At 53.9% G+C, this 14,941-nt stretch overlaps 1 protein-coding gene across 3 annotated transcripts in view; it reads right to left on the reverse strand.

Annotated features, from left to right (window-relative positions):
* Positions 1 to 12,224: 12,224 nt before the first annotated feature.
* The window catches only part of SLC8A2 (solute carrier family 8 member A2), a 35,080-nt gene continuing 32,363 nt past the window's right edge, over positions 12,225 to 14,941 (reverse strand). For all 3 annotated transcript variants that reach the window (XM_044930790.1, XM_006067444.3, XM_044930791.1), the window contains one exon: positions 12,225 to 14,652. In XM_044930790.1, coding sequence (XP_044786725.1) covers positions 14,276 to 14,652 — 377 coding nt within the window. In that variant the 3' untranslated portion in view covers positions 12,225 to 14,275. The remainder of the gene's footprint in view (positions 14,653 to 14,941) is intronic.

Here is a 14,941-nt window from a genome sequence, read left to right on the forward strand (position 1 = left end):
ACAGTAGGGTCTTTTGGGGGGGGGGGGAAGATGGCATGTATTTTGTTTGTTAATTTTTAAAATGTATTTATTTTCACCTGTGCTGGGTCTTCACTGCGGTGTGCGGGCTTCTCTTGTGGAATGCGGGCCCAGTACTTAGAGTACGCCGGCTCAGTAGTTGTGGCTCATGGGCTTAGTTGCTCCGCAACATGTGGAGTCTTCCTGGACCAGGGATTGAACTGCACTGGTAGGCAGATTCTAGACCACTGGGGAAGTCCTTCCATGTGTTTTTTCTTAATTATTTTTATTCATTTTATTTTCAGCTGTGCTGCATCTTCATTGCTGCACGCAGGCTTTCTCCGGTTGTGCCGAGCAGGGCTGAGTCTCCAGTTGCGGTGCATGGGCTTCTGACGGCAGTGGCTTCTCTAGTTGTGGAGTACGGGCTCTAGAGCACAGGCTTGAAAGTTGTGGTGTATGGACTTAGTTGCTCCTTGGCATATGGGATCTTCCCGGACCAGGAATTGAACCAGCATCCCCTGCATTGCAAGGTGGATTCTTAACCCCTGGACCACTAGGGAAGCCCTGCAGGAGGGTCTTTATCCTTTGGTGACCTCAGATTCTCAAGGGGATGTGTAAGTGGGTATCAGGAGGCCTGTGAACTCCCTCAAGTCTTCCTGGCAAAGTACGGACCTGGTGCCTACGTGATTTTACAGGGAGATGGCCCATACTTTTCATCCTATGACCAAAAAGGATGCTTGACCCCCAACAGCTAGAAACCATCACCCCAGAGGAAGAACTCTAAAAAAGAAATGAGGCAGAGATCCAGAGAGAAGGGGGCAGAAGTTGGAGGAGACGAAGACCCAGGGAAAGGAGGGGCAGAGGTGGGCAGACGGAGTCTCAGAGAGAGAGAAGGGGGCTGAGAGGGCTGGCGGAGACCATACCCCCACCCCTGCTGGGCTCTCTAAGGATATTTTTATGACCCTCATAAACAGCTCCATCTCTGCCACACCCTGCTGCTCCCTCCTCCTCCTGTCTTGTGGAAATTAAACAAAACCACCCAGGCCCCGGGGAAGGGGGTCAGACCACTGGAGTTACAGCAAGAAGGACTGAGGTTAGGACAGCAGCAGCTGTCCCAGAGGGGGGGCCGAAGGTGATGGCCCGGTCCCCCCAGCCTCCCAGGAAGGCCCCTCTCATCCACCCAAGGCTCAGCTTCACATCCACACGACCCACCGCCTTGCCTCTGTCTCATCCAGGAGGACTGTCCTGTCTTTCTCTGTGTCCCTGACTCTTGTCCTTTGACACCCCCCCTCGGCACACCATCAGCTTTCCTCCCTGGCCATCTCCAAGGATGTGGGGTCCAGACCCACCTCAGATCAGCTCTTTCCTTTCTAAGCCTCAATTTCCCTGTCAGCTGAATGAGACAGGAGCCCGAGGGGGCGGGGAGTGAGTGATGGCGAAATGGTTAAACTGGAAGGTGCCAGGACACCCAGACTCTGGCCGCCTTGGCTGAGTCTGGGGTCCTCATCCCAATGGATGCTCCCCCTGAAACTCTCCCAGGCACTGTTCCTCGGGTGACACTGGCCCTTTAAGGAAGGCAGAGGGGTAGAGAAGAGCCTTTAATCACTGCCACACGCACCCCGCCCCCCAGATAGGGGTTTTGGAGCAGAAAATTAATTTAAATCACTTTTTAATTAAAGATGCAAAGCTCTTCTGGGTGCGCCCCCCTCTCCCCTCCCCCTACAGCCCTCAGTCGAAGCTTAGGGTGTAGGAGTCTGGGATCTAGGCCCCCAGCTTTGCTTTGGGTCTGGAGGGGCGTGCTGAGGTCCCCAGGCCCAAGCTGGTCCTGAAGACAAGAAGGATGGCCCATCTGACTGTGATGGGGGTCGGGGGTGGAGGGAGTGGATGGAAGGAAGGAAGCAGTTGTGTCTTAACTGGGTGGGGGTCTGGGTGAGGCCAGTTTGGGGGGCTGAATGGCTCGAGGAGAGGTGAAAACAGAGCAGCGGAAAGAGAGAAAGAAGGAAAGGGGGTCAGACCGAGTCCCAGAGCGATGCGGAGAGAGGAGAGCGGAGCGGGGAGAGACTGAGGAGAGAGAGGAAGGGAGAGAGAGACAAAGAGAGACAGAGACCAGAGTTATTCCTCTCATCGCTCTGAACTCAGCCCCCAGACGAGGAGGAGGGGCTTGGACTCTTGAGCATAAATCTTTTTAATTAAAGAGAAGAGCAGGAGAAAATAGGAATGTCTGGGAGAGAAACTGATGGGAAAGGCCAGAGGCTGGAGGGGGCACGAGGGGGGAGGCTGGCTTTCTCACTCCCTCTGCCCCAGTCTGTCTCACCCAGACACACACACACACACACACACACACACGCACACGCACGCACACACATGCGCACACACACCAGCCCAACTCTCTGCAGAGCTGTCTCCCTTTAGTGGTTCCTGGCGGGACCCTTGGACCCTTTGTCCCAGGCAGGGTAGGGTCCCGGTGTTTGCTGGTTGTCTGCATCTGTGAGGTGCTGTGTGGGCCCGGGGTGTGCAGGTATCTGGAAGCCTCTTACCTGCTCTCATGCCTTTCTGGATGTGTATTTGGGCTTCCCTCGTGGCTCAAACGGTAAAAGAATCTGCCTGCAGTGAGGGAGACCTGGGTTCAATCCCTGGGTGGGGAAGAACCCCTGGAGGAGGGCATGGCAACCCACTCTAGTATTCTTGCCTGGAGAATCCCCATGGACAGAGGAGGCTGGCGGGCTACAGTCCATGGGGTCGCAAAGAGTCGGACACGACTAAGCGACTAACACACTCTCTGGATATGTGTGTCTGGATGTCTGTGTGTGCGTGTGAGCGCATCTCAGCAGAGGCACAGACTCCCACGTGAACACCAGCCTTAGGAGGGATCTCAACCCCTAACCCCATCCCAGGCCTTAGAGCACCCCTGTGGATCTGGGGGACCTCCCAGGGCAACACTTGGCATCCAAGCTGTCAGTGGGTGGTGGGGAGGAACCCTGCCAGGAGCCACTCAACACTCCCACATCTTCTCTCTAGAGCCTGCCAGCTCCCTGCCTCAGTTTCCCTGCTTTGTCATTAGCTATGTCCCCCTTGCCCCCCTCCCCAACTCCTGGTCTCTCTCCCAGGGTCTGTATCTCAGAGGTAGGGGAAGATAGGGTCCTGAGTCAGGGGCCCCCTGTGGCTGTGTTTCTGTCTTGGGTGTCTGTCTGTCTTTCCAGCTGCCTGCCTCACATGTCTCTCCCTCTACTTTTCTTTCTATCTCTGTCTCTCTTTCTCTGGACAATCTCTCCGTGTCTCTGTCTCCATCTCTCTCTCCTGCTCCCAATCTCTCCTTTTCTCTTTCTCTCCCGCTGCCACCCCAACTCTGTCGTCTCTGGGGACCCGTGTCTCTGGCCTTTGTCTCTGCACCTCTCTGAGCCCCCACCCCTGTTCCCGAGTTTCTGCCTTCCTGCACCTCGCTGCCCAGGCTTCTCCTAAACTCCTCGCCAGTTCCTCCCCCTGTGCCTGGCCTGGCTCCAGGAGAAGGAAACATTTATCTTGGTGGGCGCCTCCCCAACCCCAGCCCACGCCGTTCCCTCCTGCTCGCCGCCAGGCCATCCATCACCAGAGCTGGTGACTCCGGCGGCTCATTTGTCACCCGCTGCCTGCCGCCCCGCCAAGCAATCATACCATTAGCCATGGCTCGGCAGAGGCCACGGGGCGGACCGGGCCTGACCCGGGCGGGGGAGGGGCAGGGCCGCGACTCCCCCCGCCCCAGCCCCCTTCCCGTCTCTCTGGCCTTGTGCTCTGAATCTGCCTCCTGTCTCCTTTCTGAGTCTCCCGCTTCACTCCTTTTGCCTCGCCCCCCTCCTCTCCCCTTCCTCTTTCACTGTGTCCTTGGCTGTGTGTCTGTCTGTCCGTCTGTCCATCTGTCTCTGCCTCTTTTTCTCTGTGCCTGTGTCTCTGTCTCCATCTCTCTCACACATTCTCACTCTCACTTTCCATCTCTTCTTTTTCTGTCTCCCCACCCCCACCCCCAGCCCCGTCTCTGTCTCTGGGGACCTCTGTCTCTCCATCTCTTTTTCTCTCTCCGTGTCTCCACCTCTATGCCCCAACCCTGGGTCCCCGGGGACTGTTTGTCTCTGTCTGTCTCTGCCCCTGGGTCTCTCTGTAACTCTTTGCCTCCGTTTCTATCTCCCTCTGTCTGTATCTCTCCATTTCTCCCTTTCCCCGCCTTGCCCTGCTCAGGTCCTGTCTCTCCACCTCTCAGTCTCTGGTTTTCTCCTGTGCATCTCCAACTGGCGGTCTCTCTTTGGCTTTGTGCGCTGGGTGAGAGGCCGGAGGATTACTTTCAACCTGGGGCTGTCTCTGCCGGAATCCCTCAGCCTCTCCCCCACCTTCCTCAGCGCTGCGTGTTAGGGCTCTGGTTTCCCTCTCCTCCTTCTCTGTCTCCTCCCGTCTTTCTCTGTTGCCCTCCCCACACCCGATGATGTTTTGTTCTGGGCCCCCTCCCTCCCCTGCACCCTCCCCCCTGCCTCTTGTGTGTTCTCCTTCCCCTCCACCCTGTGGTCCCTCCTCTTCTGACCCCAGCTGCCCCCTTTCAATCCATCATCCTTGACATTTCCTTCCCTCCACCTTAGGGAGAGAAAATTGCAAGGAGAGGGCAAGGGGGGAGGAGCTAGTGGGCAGGCGCCCTGGGAGACCCTGGAGGCCTTCTCTCCCCCGCCCCCCTCCCCAGTCTTGTCTGAAAGTCCTCCTGAGAGTCTGACTTTAGTTCTCAGGGGGATGGGAGGACACAGAGGAGATGCTGGGAGCAAGCCCATCCCTGTTGCTGGGATTGCGGAAGCTGAGTGCTGAGAAGGGAGCTGGGGGTGTGGGGCCGGGGGTGGGGGGGGTGGGCGGGAGACCTGGGCACAATTGCACCCCCTCATTCCTTGGTGCCTAAGGAACTTCCCTGGTGGCTCAGATGGTAAAATATCTGCCTGCAGCGCGGGAAACACGGGTTCCATCCCTGGGTTGGGAAGATCCCCTGGAGAAGGGAATGGCAACCCACTCCAGTTTTCCTGCCTGGAGATTCCCATGGATAGAGGAACCTGGCAGGCAACAGTCCATAGGATTGCAGAGTTGGACACAACTGAGTAACTAATATGCATTTTCCTTGGGGAAGAGGGAAGTCCCATTCACACCCCTCTGACCCAACAGCAGCCGCCAACGCTGGCACCTGTAACTCCACACTGAATGAAGCAGCCCCCCCTTTAATCAGCCGGGAGTTAATAAAGACCCCAACTTCTTCACTCCAGGTTGGGCTCCCAAAGAGGGTTCTAGAGTCCTCAGTGGACCTCACTGCCCATAGGAAGTGGGTGACCTGTTCATCAACACACCCCTTAATGCTTTCTTCCCCTGTCTCTCCTCCAGTATTTCCTGGAATCACCTTACAAACAAGCCTGGGACAGTGGCCAGCCAGGGACATGGTGGATGAGCAGAAAGTGGGGTAAAAGGAGAAGGGAATCCTACCCCCTCGGCTATGATGGTTAATTGTATATGTTCATTCGACTAAGCTATCGTGCCCAGAGTTAAGGAGATTACCCTCCATAATGTGGGTGGGCCTCACCCAATCCGCTGAATGCCTTAAAGAAAAACAGACTGAGGTTCCCCAAGCAAAGGGGAATTCTGCTTCCAGACTGTCTTCAGATTTGAGCTGCAACCTCGGTGCCTCCCTGAGTTCCACTGATTTGGGACTTTTCAGCCTCTACAATCACATAAGCCAATTATTTAAAATAAATCTTTCATTATCTATTTATCCATGCATCCTATTGGTTCAGTTTCTCATGCTACCACGTGGATGGACCTTGAAAACGTTACTCATGCTGAGTGAAAGAAGTCAGTCACAAAAGACCACGTATTGGACTTCCCTGGTGGTTCAGTGGTTGGGAGTCTGCCTGCTAATGCAGGGAACGTAGGTTCGATCCCCAGTGCGGGAAGATCCTATGTGCGTTGGAGCAGCTAAGACAACTACTGAAGCCTGTGCTCTGCAGCAGGAGAAGTCACCGCCAGGAGAAGACTGTGCACCCCAACCAGAGGGTAGCCACCGCTTGCAGCAACGAAGACCCAGCACAGGCAAAAATACATACATGAATAAAATTCAAACATTAAAACAAAACCCCACATATAGCAGGATGCCATTTACATGAAATATCCAGAATAGGCAAATCCATGGAGATAGGAAGAAGATTAGTGGCTGCCTGGGGCAGGGGTGGAGGGGTGAATGGGGAGTGGCTGGGTGTGATGAGACGGGCCTGGAACTAGACAGTCATGGCTGCTCCACAACGTGCCCTGGAAAACGGCTAAAACAGTACATTTTATGTGAAGTGTTCTTGTTGTCATTTAGTCACCGAGTTGTATCCAACTCTTTGTAAACCCATGGACGAGAGCCCACCAGGCTCCTCTGTTGATGGGATTTTCCAGGCAAGAATACTGGAGTGGGTTGCCATTTCCTTCTCCAGGGGATCTTCCCAACCCAGGTCTCCTGCATTGCTGGCAGATTCTTTACCACCTGAGCCACCAGGGAAGCCTCAATTATAAGCGTGTGAGGTGTATTTTATCATAACTTTAAAAAAGAGTTCAAGACATAGAGATCTATAGAGACTCACGACAAGCGAGTGGTGAATTCACTCCAGACACGTGTAGTAGCTGCTGTAACAAACCAGCCCAGCATCAATGGCTTAGAACAGCACAACTTTATTCTCTCACAGTTCCAGAAGATGAAAGTCCAAAATCAGTCCCCATGGCCAAAATCAAGCAGGGCTGCAACCCCTCTGGAGGTTCTAGGGGACAATCATTTCCCTGCCTGTTCCGGCTTCTGGGGGCTGCGGCATTCCCTGGCTTGTGGCCGCATTGCTCCAGTCTTCAAGACCAGCATCTTCAAATCTCTGCCCCATCTTCACACGGCCTCCTCCTCTGCGTGTGGCATTATCTCCTGTTTGCCTCCCCCCTTCTGAGGATCCACGCTGATCCAGGCTGATCCCGGATCATCTTCCCATCTCAAGATCCTTAACGTAATCACACCTGCAAAATCCTGTTTTGTCACATGAGTGAACACATTCACAGTCTCCAGAAATTAGGATGTGGCTATCTTCTGGGCTGGGGGTCTATCATTCAGCCTACCATGGATGGTCTCCAACAACTCCTCCCCTTCTTCCAGGCACCCTCTCCACCCACTGAGAGGTGGTGTCTATTACCCTGCCCCTTGAATCCTGTGACTTGCTTTGACCAGGGGATATGGTAGACATGGGCTTACAGCTTTCAAAGCAGCTCTCTTGGAATCCAGACACCATGCCATAAAGAGTTCACTTAGCCAAGGGGGCTCCAGGGAGAGCTGAAGTGGCCCAGCCCACAGACAGCACCCACTGCCAGCCACAGATGAAGGCACCTTGCAACCCCAGCCAAGCTCCAAGATGGACGCAGCCACATGGTGACCTCAGCCACCACCACCAGCAACACACAGAATTGTGAGGATTGTTGCTTTAAGCCACCAAGTTTCAGGGTGGTTTGTTGCTCAGTCATAGATAACTGTTACACACAGAGAGACACAGACACAGGGGAGGTGGGGGGCGGCGGGAGGCTGACACTTGGAAAGAGAGAGAGAAAGAGGGAAGGCATGAAGACACAATTGAGAAAGCAAAGCGGGGAAATGAAGGAAATGGAGGAGACAGCATCAAAGAGAGACAGAGACCTCTGGAAAGAGACGGACAGGGTGGTGGGGAGGGAGACAGCAGTGTACAGGCAAGATACAGAAGAAAGGGAAACAGAAATTGTCAAGAAAGACACGGGCTCCTGTCAACAGCCCCAGCTCAGCTTTCAGCTGACAGTCAGCATCAACTGTCAGCCACGTGAAGAAGTTATCTTAGGAGTTAGTGACTTGCCTTCAGATAACTGCAGTCTCATCTGACAGCTGATCACTATCGTGAGAGACCCCAAGTCCACCCGGAGAGCCTAAGTGAACTGGGGCCAACCACAAGAGATAATAACTTGTCATTTTTAAGTCGCTAAGTTTGGGGTGGTTGTTAGGTAACCACACGTACCCAGAATGAGATGCTTGGAGTGTCACAGAAAGGTGGGTGAAGAAATTGAAGGATTAGGGGGAGGTTTTAGGCTGAAGATTTATTTGGATGAAATAGATTAAGGACTCGGGGAACTGTTAAGACAGATGAAGCAGAGGAAATGCGCATTTCAGAGTCTGGGAACGTTAGAGGATCAGGACTGGATCCAGATGAAGACCTTAATCTCAGAGCAGGTGATGCACAGACTTAGACAACAAACCGATGGGTGCCAGTTGGGGGGAAGGATCAGGGGAAGGGATAGGTAGAGAGTTTGGGATGGACATGTACACATGGCTAGATTTACAATGCCTAACCAACAAGGACCTACTGTATAGCATGTGGAACTCAGCTCAATGTTGTGTGGCAGCCTGGATGGGAGGGGAGTTTGGGGGAGAATGGATACATGTCTATGTATGGCTGACTTCCTTCGCTGTTCCCCTGAAGCTGTGACCGCATTGTTAATCGGCCATACTCCAATACAAAATGAAGGGTTTTGTTTTTTGTTTTTTAAAAGCAGGCGACACAAAGAATCTGGGGCTCTTTGGCATTAATTTCAGTGGTGATTTCATACCTAGAGTCTGATTGCTTTTCAGAGCATCAACTCTGAGTTTCCGCAAAGCTTTCTGCAGAAGAGACTGTTCATTGCTCCTCAACATCCAATCTCTCATCTTTCTTTAAAAATCCTCTATGACTTTTAGCATGATGACTCAGAACTAAAACTATATTTTCCCTAGCTCCTCTTCCAGCTCAATGAAGCCAGATGGTTCCGATCTGGACACTAAGATGTAGAAGGAAACGATATGTGGAACTCCTGGGTCCAAGCCTTACAGAGGATGGTGGATCCGGGACCTCTCCTCCCCTCTCCCTCCTTCTGGTTGCATGATGACGTCATGGAGGTGCGCCATCTTGGACCAAATAGATGAGGGTCATAGTCCAGCTATGTCAGAGTGACTAGCAGAGCAGCTACTTTGCGTGCTTCCGTGGCAGCTCAGATAGTAAAGAATCTGCCTGCAATGCAGGAGACCTGGGTTCAATCCCTGGGTCAGGAAGATTCCCTGAAAAAGGGAATGGCAACCCACTCCAGTATTCTTGCCTGGGAAATCCCATGGACAGAAGAGCTACAGTCCCTGGGGTTGCAAAGTGTCGGACAGGACTGAGCGACTAACACTTTCACTTTCCTGAAATAGAGCTGCCGTACCAGCTGTAACTGTTACACAAGAGAGAAATAAATTCTAATCTTATTTAAACCACTACTATTTTGGATCCCTGCTAGTCACATCTAGACTCATACCTAATTGCTATTAATAAAAATATGAATAGGAAGCTCTTATGGGGCTCCCCTGGTGGCTCAAAGAATCTGCCTGCAATGCGGCAGACCTAGGTTTGATCCCTGGGTCGGGAAGATCCTCTGGAGAAGGAAATGGCAACCCATTCCAGTATTCTTGCCTGGAGGATCCCATGGACAGAGGAACATGGCGGGCTATAGTCCATGGGGTTGCAGAGTCGGACATGACTGAGCGACTAACATTTTACACTTATGAGGGCTTACATAGAGCACCTCTCCAGGTTCCAGAAACCAGCCCGGTAGGATAGAAGTGGGAACATCTTATCTTCTAGCCCCAGACTGCCCACCATCCCTTGTCTGTTTCCCTATACCATGCACAGCCTTGTTAATATCTCCTTTTTAACACTTGCCTAAGTCACCCAGTTCGGTGACATGGGCGTCCTGTGGTGTCTTACTACAGAGTCCTTGCCCTCACAAGTCCCAGCGAGACTACCACCTCTGGCATCCTGTTGGGCATCTGTCCCTCTGACCACAGTGTCAGCCCGGGAAGAACAGGGCCCAGCGACATTTTGGTCTCTGCAGTCTCTCATGCACAGTGCCAGACACAGGCAGGCACCCAATGGACAAGTGAATGAAAGAATCCCAGGGTCTGCAGGGAGAGGAAGGCATACTCCCCCTTGTCTATTTCTTGTCCCCTGGGCTTGATGATTGAACAACTGGGACTCAGGTGACAAAGCAGTTCACGGGAAGTCTTGCATTTCTCTGTCCTTTTGACGCTAGTTGTTCCTGGATGGGGTGTGTATGTGTAAATGAGCAAGTAAACTGGAAAGTATAACTATTCCCATCTACTAAGCTCTTACTTTGTTGTTCACTCACTAAGTCGTATCCGACTCTCTGGGACCCCATGAACTGCAGCACACCAGGCTTCCCTGTCCTTCACTATCTCCCAGAGTTTGCTCAAACTTAATGTCCATTGAGTCAGTGATGCCATCCAACCATCTCATCTTCTGTAGCCCCCTTACTCTCTTGCCTAAGCTCTTACTGTTGTTAGGTATTAGTCTAAAAAAATATATATGTATATTTAATACAATAATCATACAATTTAACACTATAATCATGTGAAACAGGGACTTCTTATTATTAGTTCCTATTATTATTAGGACTATTAGTTTCTATTATTATTGAAAGTGAAACTGTTAAAGTCACTCAGTTGTCTCCAACTCTGTGACCCCATGAGTTGTAGCCCACCAGGCTCCTCTGTCCATGGGAGCAGGCAAGAATACCAGAGTGGTTGGCCATTCCCTTCTTCAGATCTTCCTGACCCAGGGGTTGAATCCAAGTCTCCCCCATTGCATGCAGATTCTTTACCATCTGAGCCACCAGGGAAGCCCCCAGATGGTAAAGCATCTGCCTGCAATGTGGGAGACCCAGGTTCGATCCCCTGGGTCGGGAAGATCCCCTGGAGAAGGAAATGGCAACCCACGCCAGTACTCATGCCTGGAAAATCCCATGGACTGAGGAGCCTGGTAGGCTACAGTCCATGGGGTTGCAAAGAGTCAGACATGACCGAGCGACTTCACTTCACTTCACTTCATCCCCATTTTCCAGATGAAGGAACTGAAGCACTGAGACAGTAAATCATTATGCTATGTCATTTCCTATGACAAATAATTCAAATTGCTCCCAAGCTGTCCCTTGGAAGACCTTGTATCCAGGTGAGGAACATGGTGTTGCTGGTGGGGTGAACCGGCATCTGTGATGCTTTTTTTGTGTCCAATCCCAAGCCCTGGAAACGCCCCTGTTTGAAGCAGAGACCTCACTCCTTTTCCTGTCCCCAGGCTCACACCTTTCCCTGCCTCTGTCCCCGTTGTCCTGGTTCATGTCTCGTAGAATTGGAGGTGTCTTGCTCCCGTTCTGCGCCCTGGATGTCATCTCTGCCCTTCCTCACTGTGGGACTTTGGGCAAGTTGCTTCCTCTCTCTGAGCCTGTTTCCTCAGTAGAAGGAATTGACTCTGACGACTGATGGCAGACCGCATAAGGCTGAGCCCAGCACAGTGCAAGCATCATGGCCCTCCTTAACGCCCGCCGCTGTTGGCACTGTTCTCGCCAGCTTCAGATCCCTTGCCTTCAGTGCCCTCTTGCCCCACACCTCCTCCCACCTTGCAGGAAAAGCCCTCTCAGGCCCATAACTCCCTGTAGAAACTCTCTCTCAAGATTCTCCAAACTCTGATCTACATGCTCTGACTCATTTTCCCCACCTTCTACCCACTCCTCACTCTTCTTCAGTCTGCTTCTGCTCCCATATTCTCCCCTCAACTGCTTACATCAAGATCTAAACCCAAGGGGAGCCTCTAAGCTCTCATTTTCCTCCACTTCTTCACGGCCTTGGGTCCTGCTGACCATGCCCTCATTCTAGAAACTTCTCTTGGCTTCAGTTGCCCCACTCTCCTGGTTTCCCACCAACTTCTCTGGCTTCTTCTCCTTGACAGGTCTCCCAGCTTCCATGTGGCCCTTAGATGTTAGGGGTCCTCAAGGCTCTGCTTTCTTCTCCTGCTACCCAGGCCCCAGGGCAGCCCCACCCCCTCCTGTGGCTTGGTGACACCTCCTTGCCAACAAATCCCAAATCTCTCTCAAGTGCAGCTCCCTGGGCTGAGCTCAAGGTGTCTCCCGGATGTCTCTTCACCCTCTAGATGGCTCACAGGCATCTCACGTTCGTCATGAATTCACCTGAATCCTCTAAGCCTGTCCTTGGTACTTATCCCCACTTGGCTCTCCAAGCCCTCACTCTCTGGGCTGGAAATTCTTCACACTGTCCAGTCCCTCCCTCCCAGATCCACTCCCCACGTGTCCACACTCCATTCTTGCCTGTAGGATTCAACCACTTGCAAGACGACCAGTCATTAACTCACAAGGCTGGACACTTTTAAACAGGCTGTGCCCTTTATCGGGACACACACACACACACACACAAATCCTCTGAGAAAGTTACCTGATTTCTTTAGGAAACCCCCATCAACCCCAGCTCTCTTCCTCAGGCAACGCAGGATCCTCCTCTTTTGTGTTCCCAGGATACCCTATGACGTAGAAGAGTTTGTGGTGGAGGGAATGGGAGCGTGGCTAGGGAAAGTTCCTGGGTGGCATGGGGCCATGGCCAGGGAAGCGCTTGGGTGATGGGTGGGGGCGTGGCCAGGGAAACTCCTGTGTGGAGGGGGCGTGGCCAGGGAACCTCTTGGGTGAAGGATGGGGGCGTGGCTAGTAAAGCTCCCGGTAATAAGTGGGGGCGTGGCGAAGGGAAGCTCTGGGCGGACCTTCAGAGTGGTTGGTGCAAGCAGGCTTGTCCTGCAGAGGATGCTGGGAACATGGAAAAACCCAGGTTACTTGGTGTATTTTCCAGTTGCCCAAATCTTAAAGACTTCATTAGCTCTCTCGTCGTGAATTCCAACTTCCCACGGGGAGGCCGTTTTTCCAGGCATAATTTCAGTTTTATGGCAACTTTTACAGAAATCACAGAGACAGCGACTAGTGCTGATGAGCTGGGAGTAGAGAAGGGAGTACGCAACAGGTCTGGGATGTTGGGGGTGATGCACAACAGAAGGATAGGACGCTAAAAACCGGTGGGAAGCAGGTGTTATGGGGGTTGCAGGGGGGGTCCCAAGAAGTAGGCAGCACTCCTCACACCCCAAGTATGTCCTTTGGGCAGGAAACATCAACAGTAAGAAAATGTACATGGCCAGCCAACAGATAGGTGGCCTCCAAAGTTAAAAACACCCGCCCAGACCCCCGGACCCCCGTCCCACCCTCCCACCCACCCCTGCTCCCCTTCAGGCAGAGATGTGGCAGCATTTGCTGGCTTGTAGCATTGGTCCTCTGGGACCCTCGGTCTCCTCTTCGAGGGTCCTGCCCGAATTGGCTGGCACTGAGGGCAAATTGAGCCTTCTAGATTGTCGGGGGAGATTGGCTATATACTCCCGTGGATCCCCGGCCTCCTTCCCAAAGCCGCTTCTCACAGCTGGGGGTGTCTGCTGCCCTCTCAAAAGAAAAGTCTTTCACCCCCCCCCCTTTTCCCCAAGTCATGCACCCTCCCGCATCCCCCCTCCCCCAAACACACTATATACACACACACACAGGCCCCCTCCCCTCCAAGGCATGGCTGGGCTCTCAGAGGTAGTGGAGGCAAGTAGGGGCTCTGGAATGTGAGAAGTTACAGGTCCAAAGTGTGCCTCCTCCAGCTCTGAAACCCCAAACGTCTCCCCTTCCCTCCCTTCTCCAAGCCTCGAGAATTAGCGTCCTCCCAAGGGCCTGAGTGGAGAAATCGGAGGTGGGGGAGGAGGGCGGTGTGTCCCCTCCCCCATGCACGCACCCACCTGTCCCCCTATCCCCCAGGCCGACGGAGCCCCCGAGGGTTGGGGGGAGGCCTGAGACCCGTGACATCCTAGGATGGATCGGCCTCCTTCAAGGGCCCCTCAGGGAGGGCTAAGTTCTGAGGTCCTGGGGCACAGGTTCCTGGAAGGAGGCGGGGGTGTTCCTCTTGAGGACCGGGGACTTATGGGATAGAGCAAGGCTGGCAGTCTCAAGGGAGAGATCGAGAGGGTCACAGATGGGGTAGGGTTATGGCGGGGTGGGGGGCGCCTCGAGGTGGAAATTTCTCCAGGAACATAGCCAGTAACGAACAGGGATGGGGGCAGGAGCTGCAGGTAACTGCAGGAGCTGTTCTTTGCAGGAGGACCTGGGGAGGCTCCGGAGGGAAAGAGTGAAGGCTGTTAGTGGGGACGGAGGACGGGGTGGGGGCGGTGGGGAGGGGGCGATCACGTCCCTGGGGGAAGGGCGGCCGAGTCCCCGGAGAGGAGGTTGCATCTCCGGAGGACAGGGAGATGCAGTCCAGAACTGATGCAGCGGTCTCTCGAGGCTGGAGGCGGAGTCCCTGCGGAGGGCCCTAGAAGCCCCGGATGTGGCAGTAAGCCTCGAGGCTGGCGAAGAGGATGTAAAGGAACCAGAGGCCCAGGAAGAGCGCGGTGGTGGCGAGCTTGGGGCCGCGCGGGCCGCCCAGCTCGCCGCCGATGTGCGGCCGGCGGCGGTAGAGCAGCACGGCGATGCCCACGAAGGCGAAGACGGTGAAGAGCGTGACGGAGAAGGCCAGCGTGCCGGTGCGCACCTCGAAGGGGCGGCCCTGCACCGCCCAGTACACGGCGGCCACTGACCAGGCCACGCCCAGGCCCAGGAACACGTTCACGGCGTTGGAGCCCGTCACGTTGCCGATGGACGCGTCGGCGCACTGGTCCTGCAGCGCCGCCACCTTGCTGGCGAACGTGTCTGCGGGGCGGGGACATCGAGGGTCAGAGGGGGCTCAGCGGGTGACACCCTCCCCCCATCGCAAGCATCCGTCAGTCACCTGGTTCCCAGATAGACCCACCAGCACCCCGCTGACCCCGAGGATCCAGCGTGGTCAGAGCTCCAGCAGAGCGCCCCATGGATTCAATATGTCAACTGAATCCTCGCCCCCAAAGCCACCAATGGGATGTCCCATAGAACTAAAGTGGTGGGAAATGGTAGAAACCAGACGATTTCCCTCTTCTGGGGCTCTGGGCTCTTGATCCCTCCC

The sequence above is a fragment of the Bubalus bubalis genome, chromosome 18 (genome assembly GCF_019923935.1).
Source record: "Bubalus bubalis isolate 160015118507 breed Murrah chromosome 18, NDDB_SH_1, whole genome shotgun sequence".
Taxonomy (NCBI): Eukaryota; Metazoa; Chordata; class Mammalia; order Artiodactyla; family Bovidae; genus Bubalus; species Bubalus bubalis.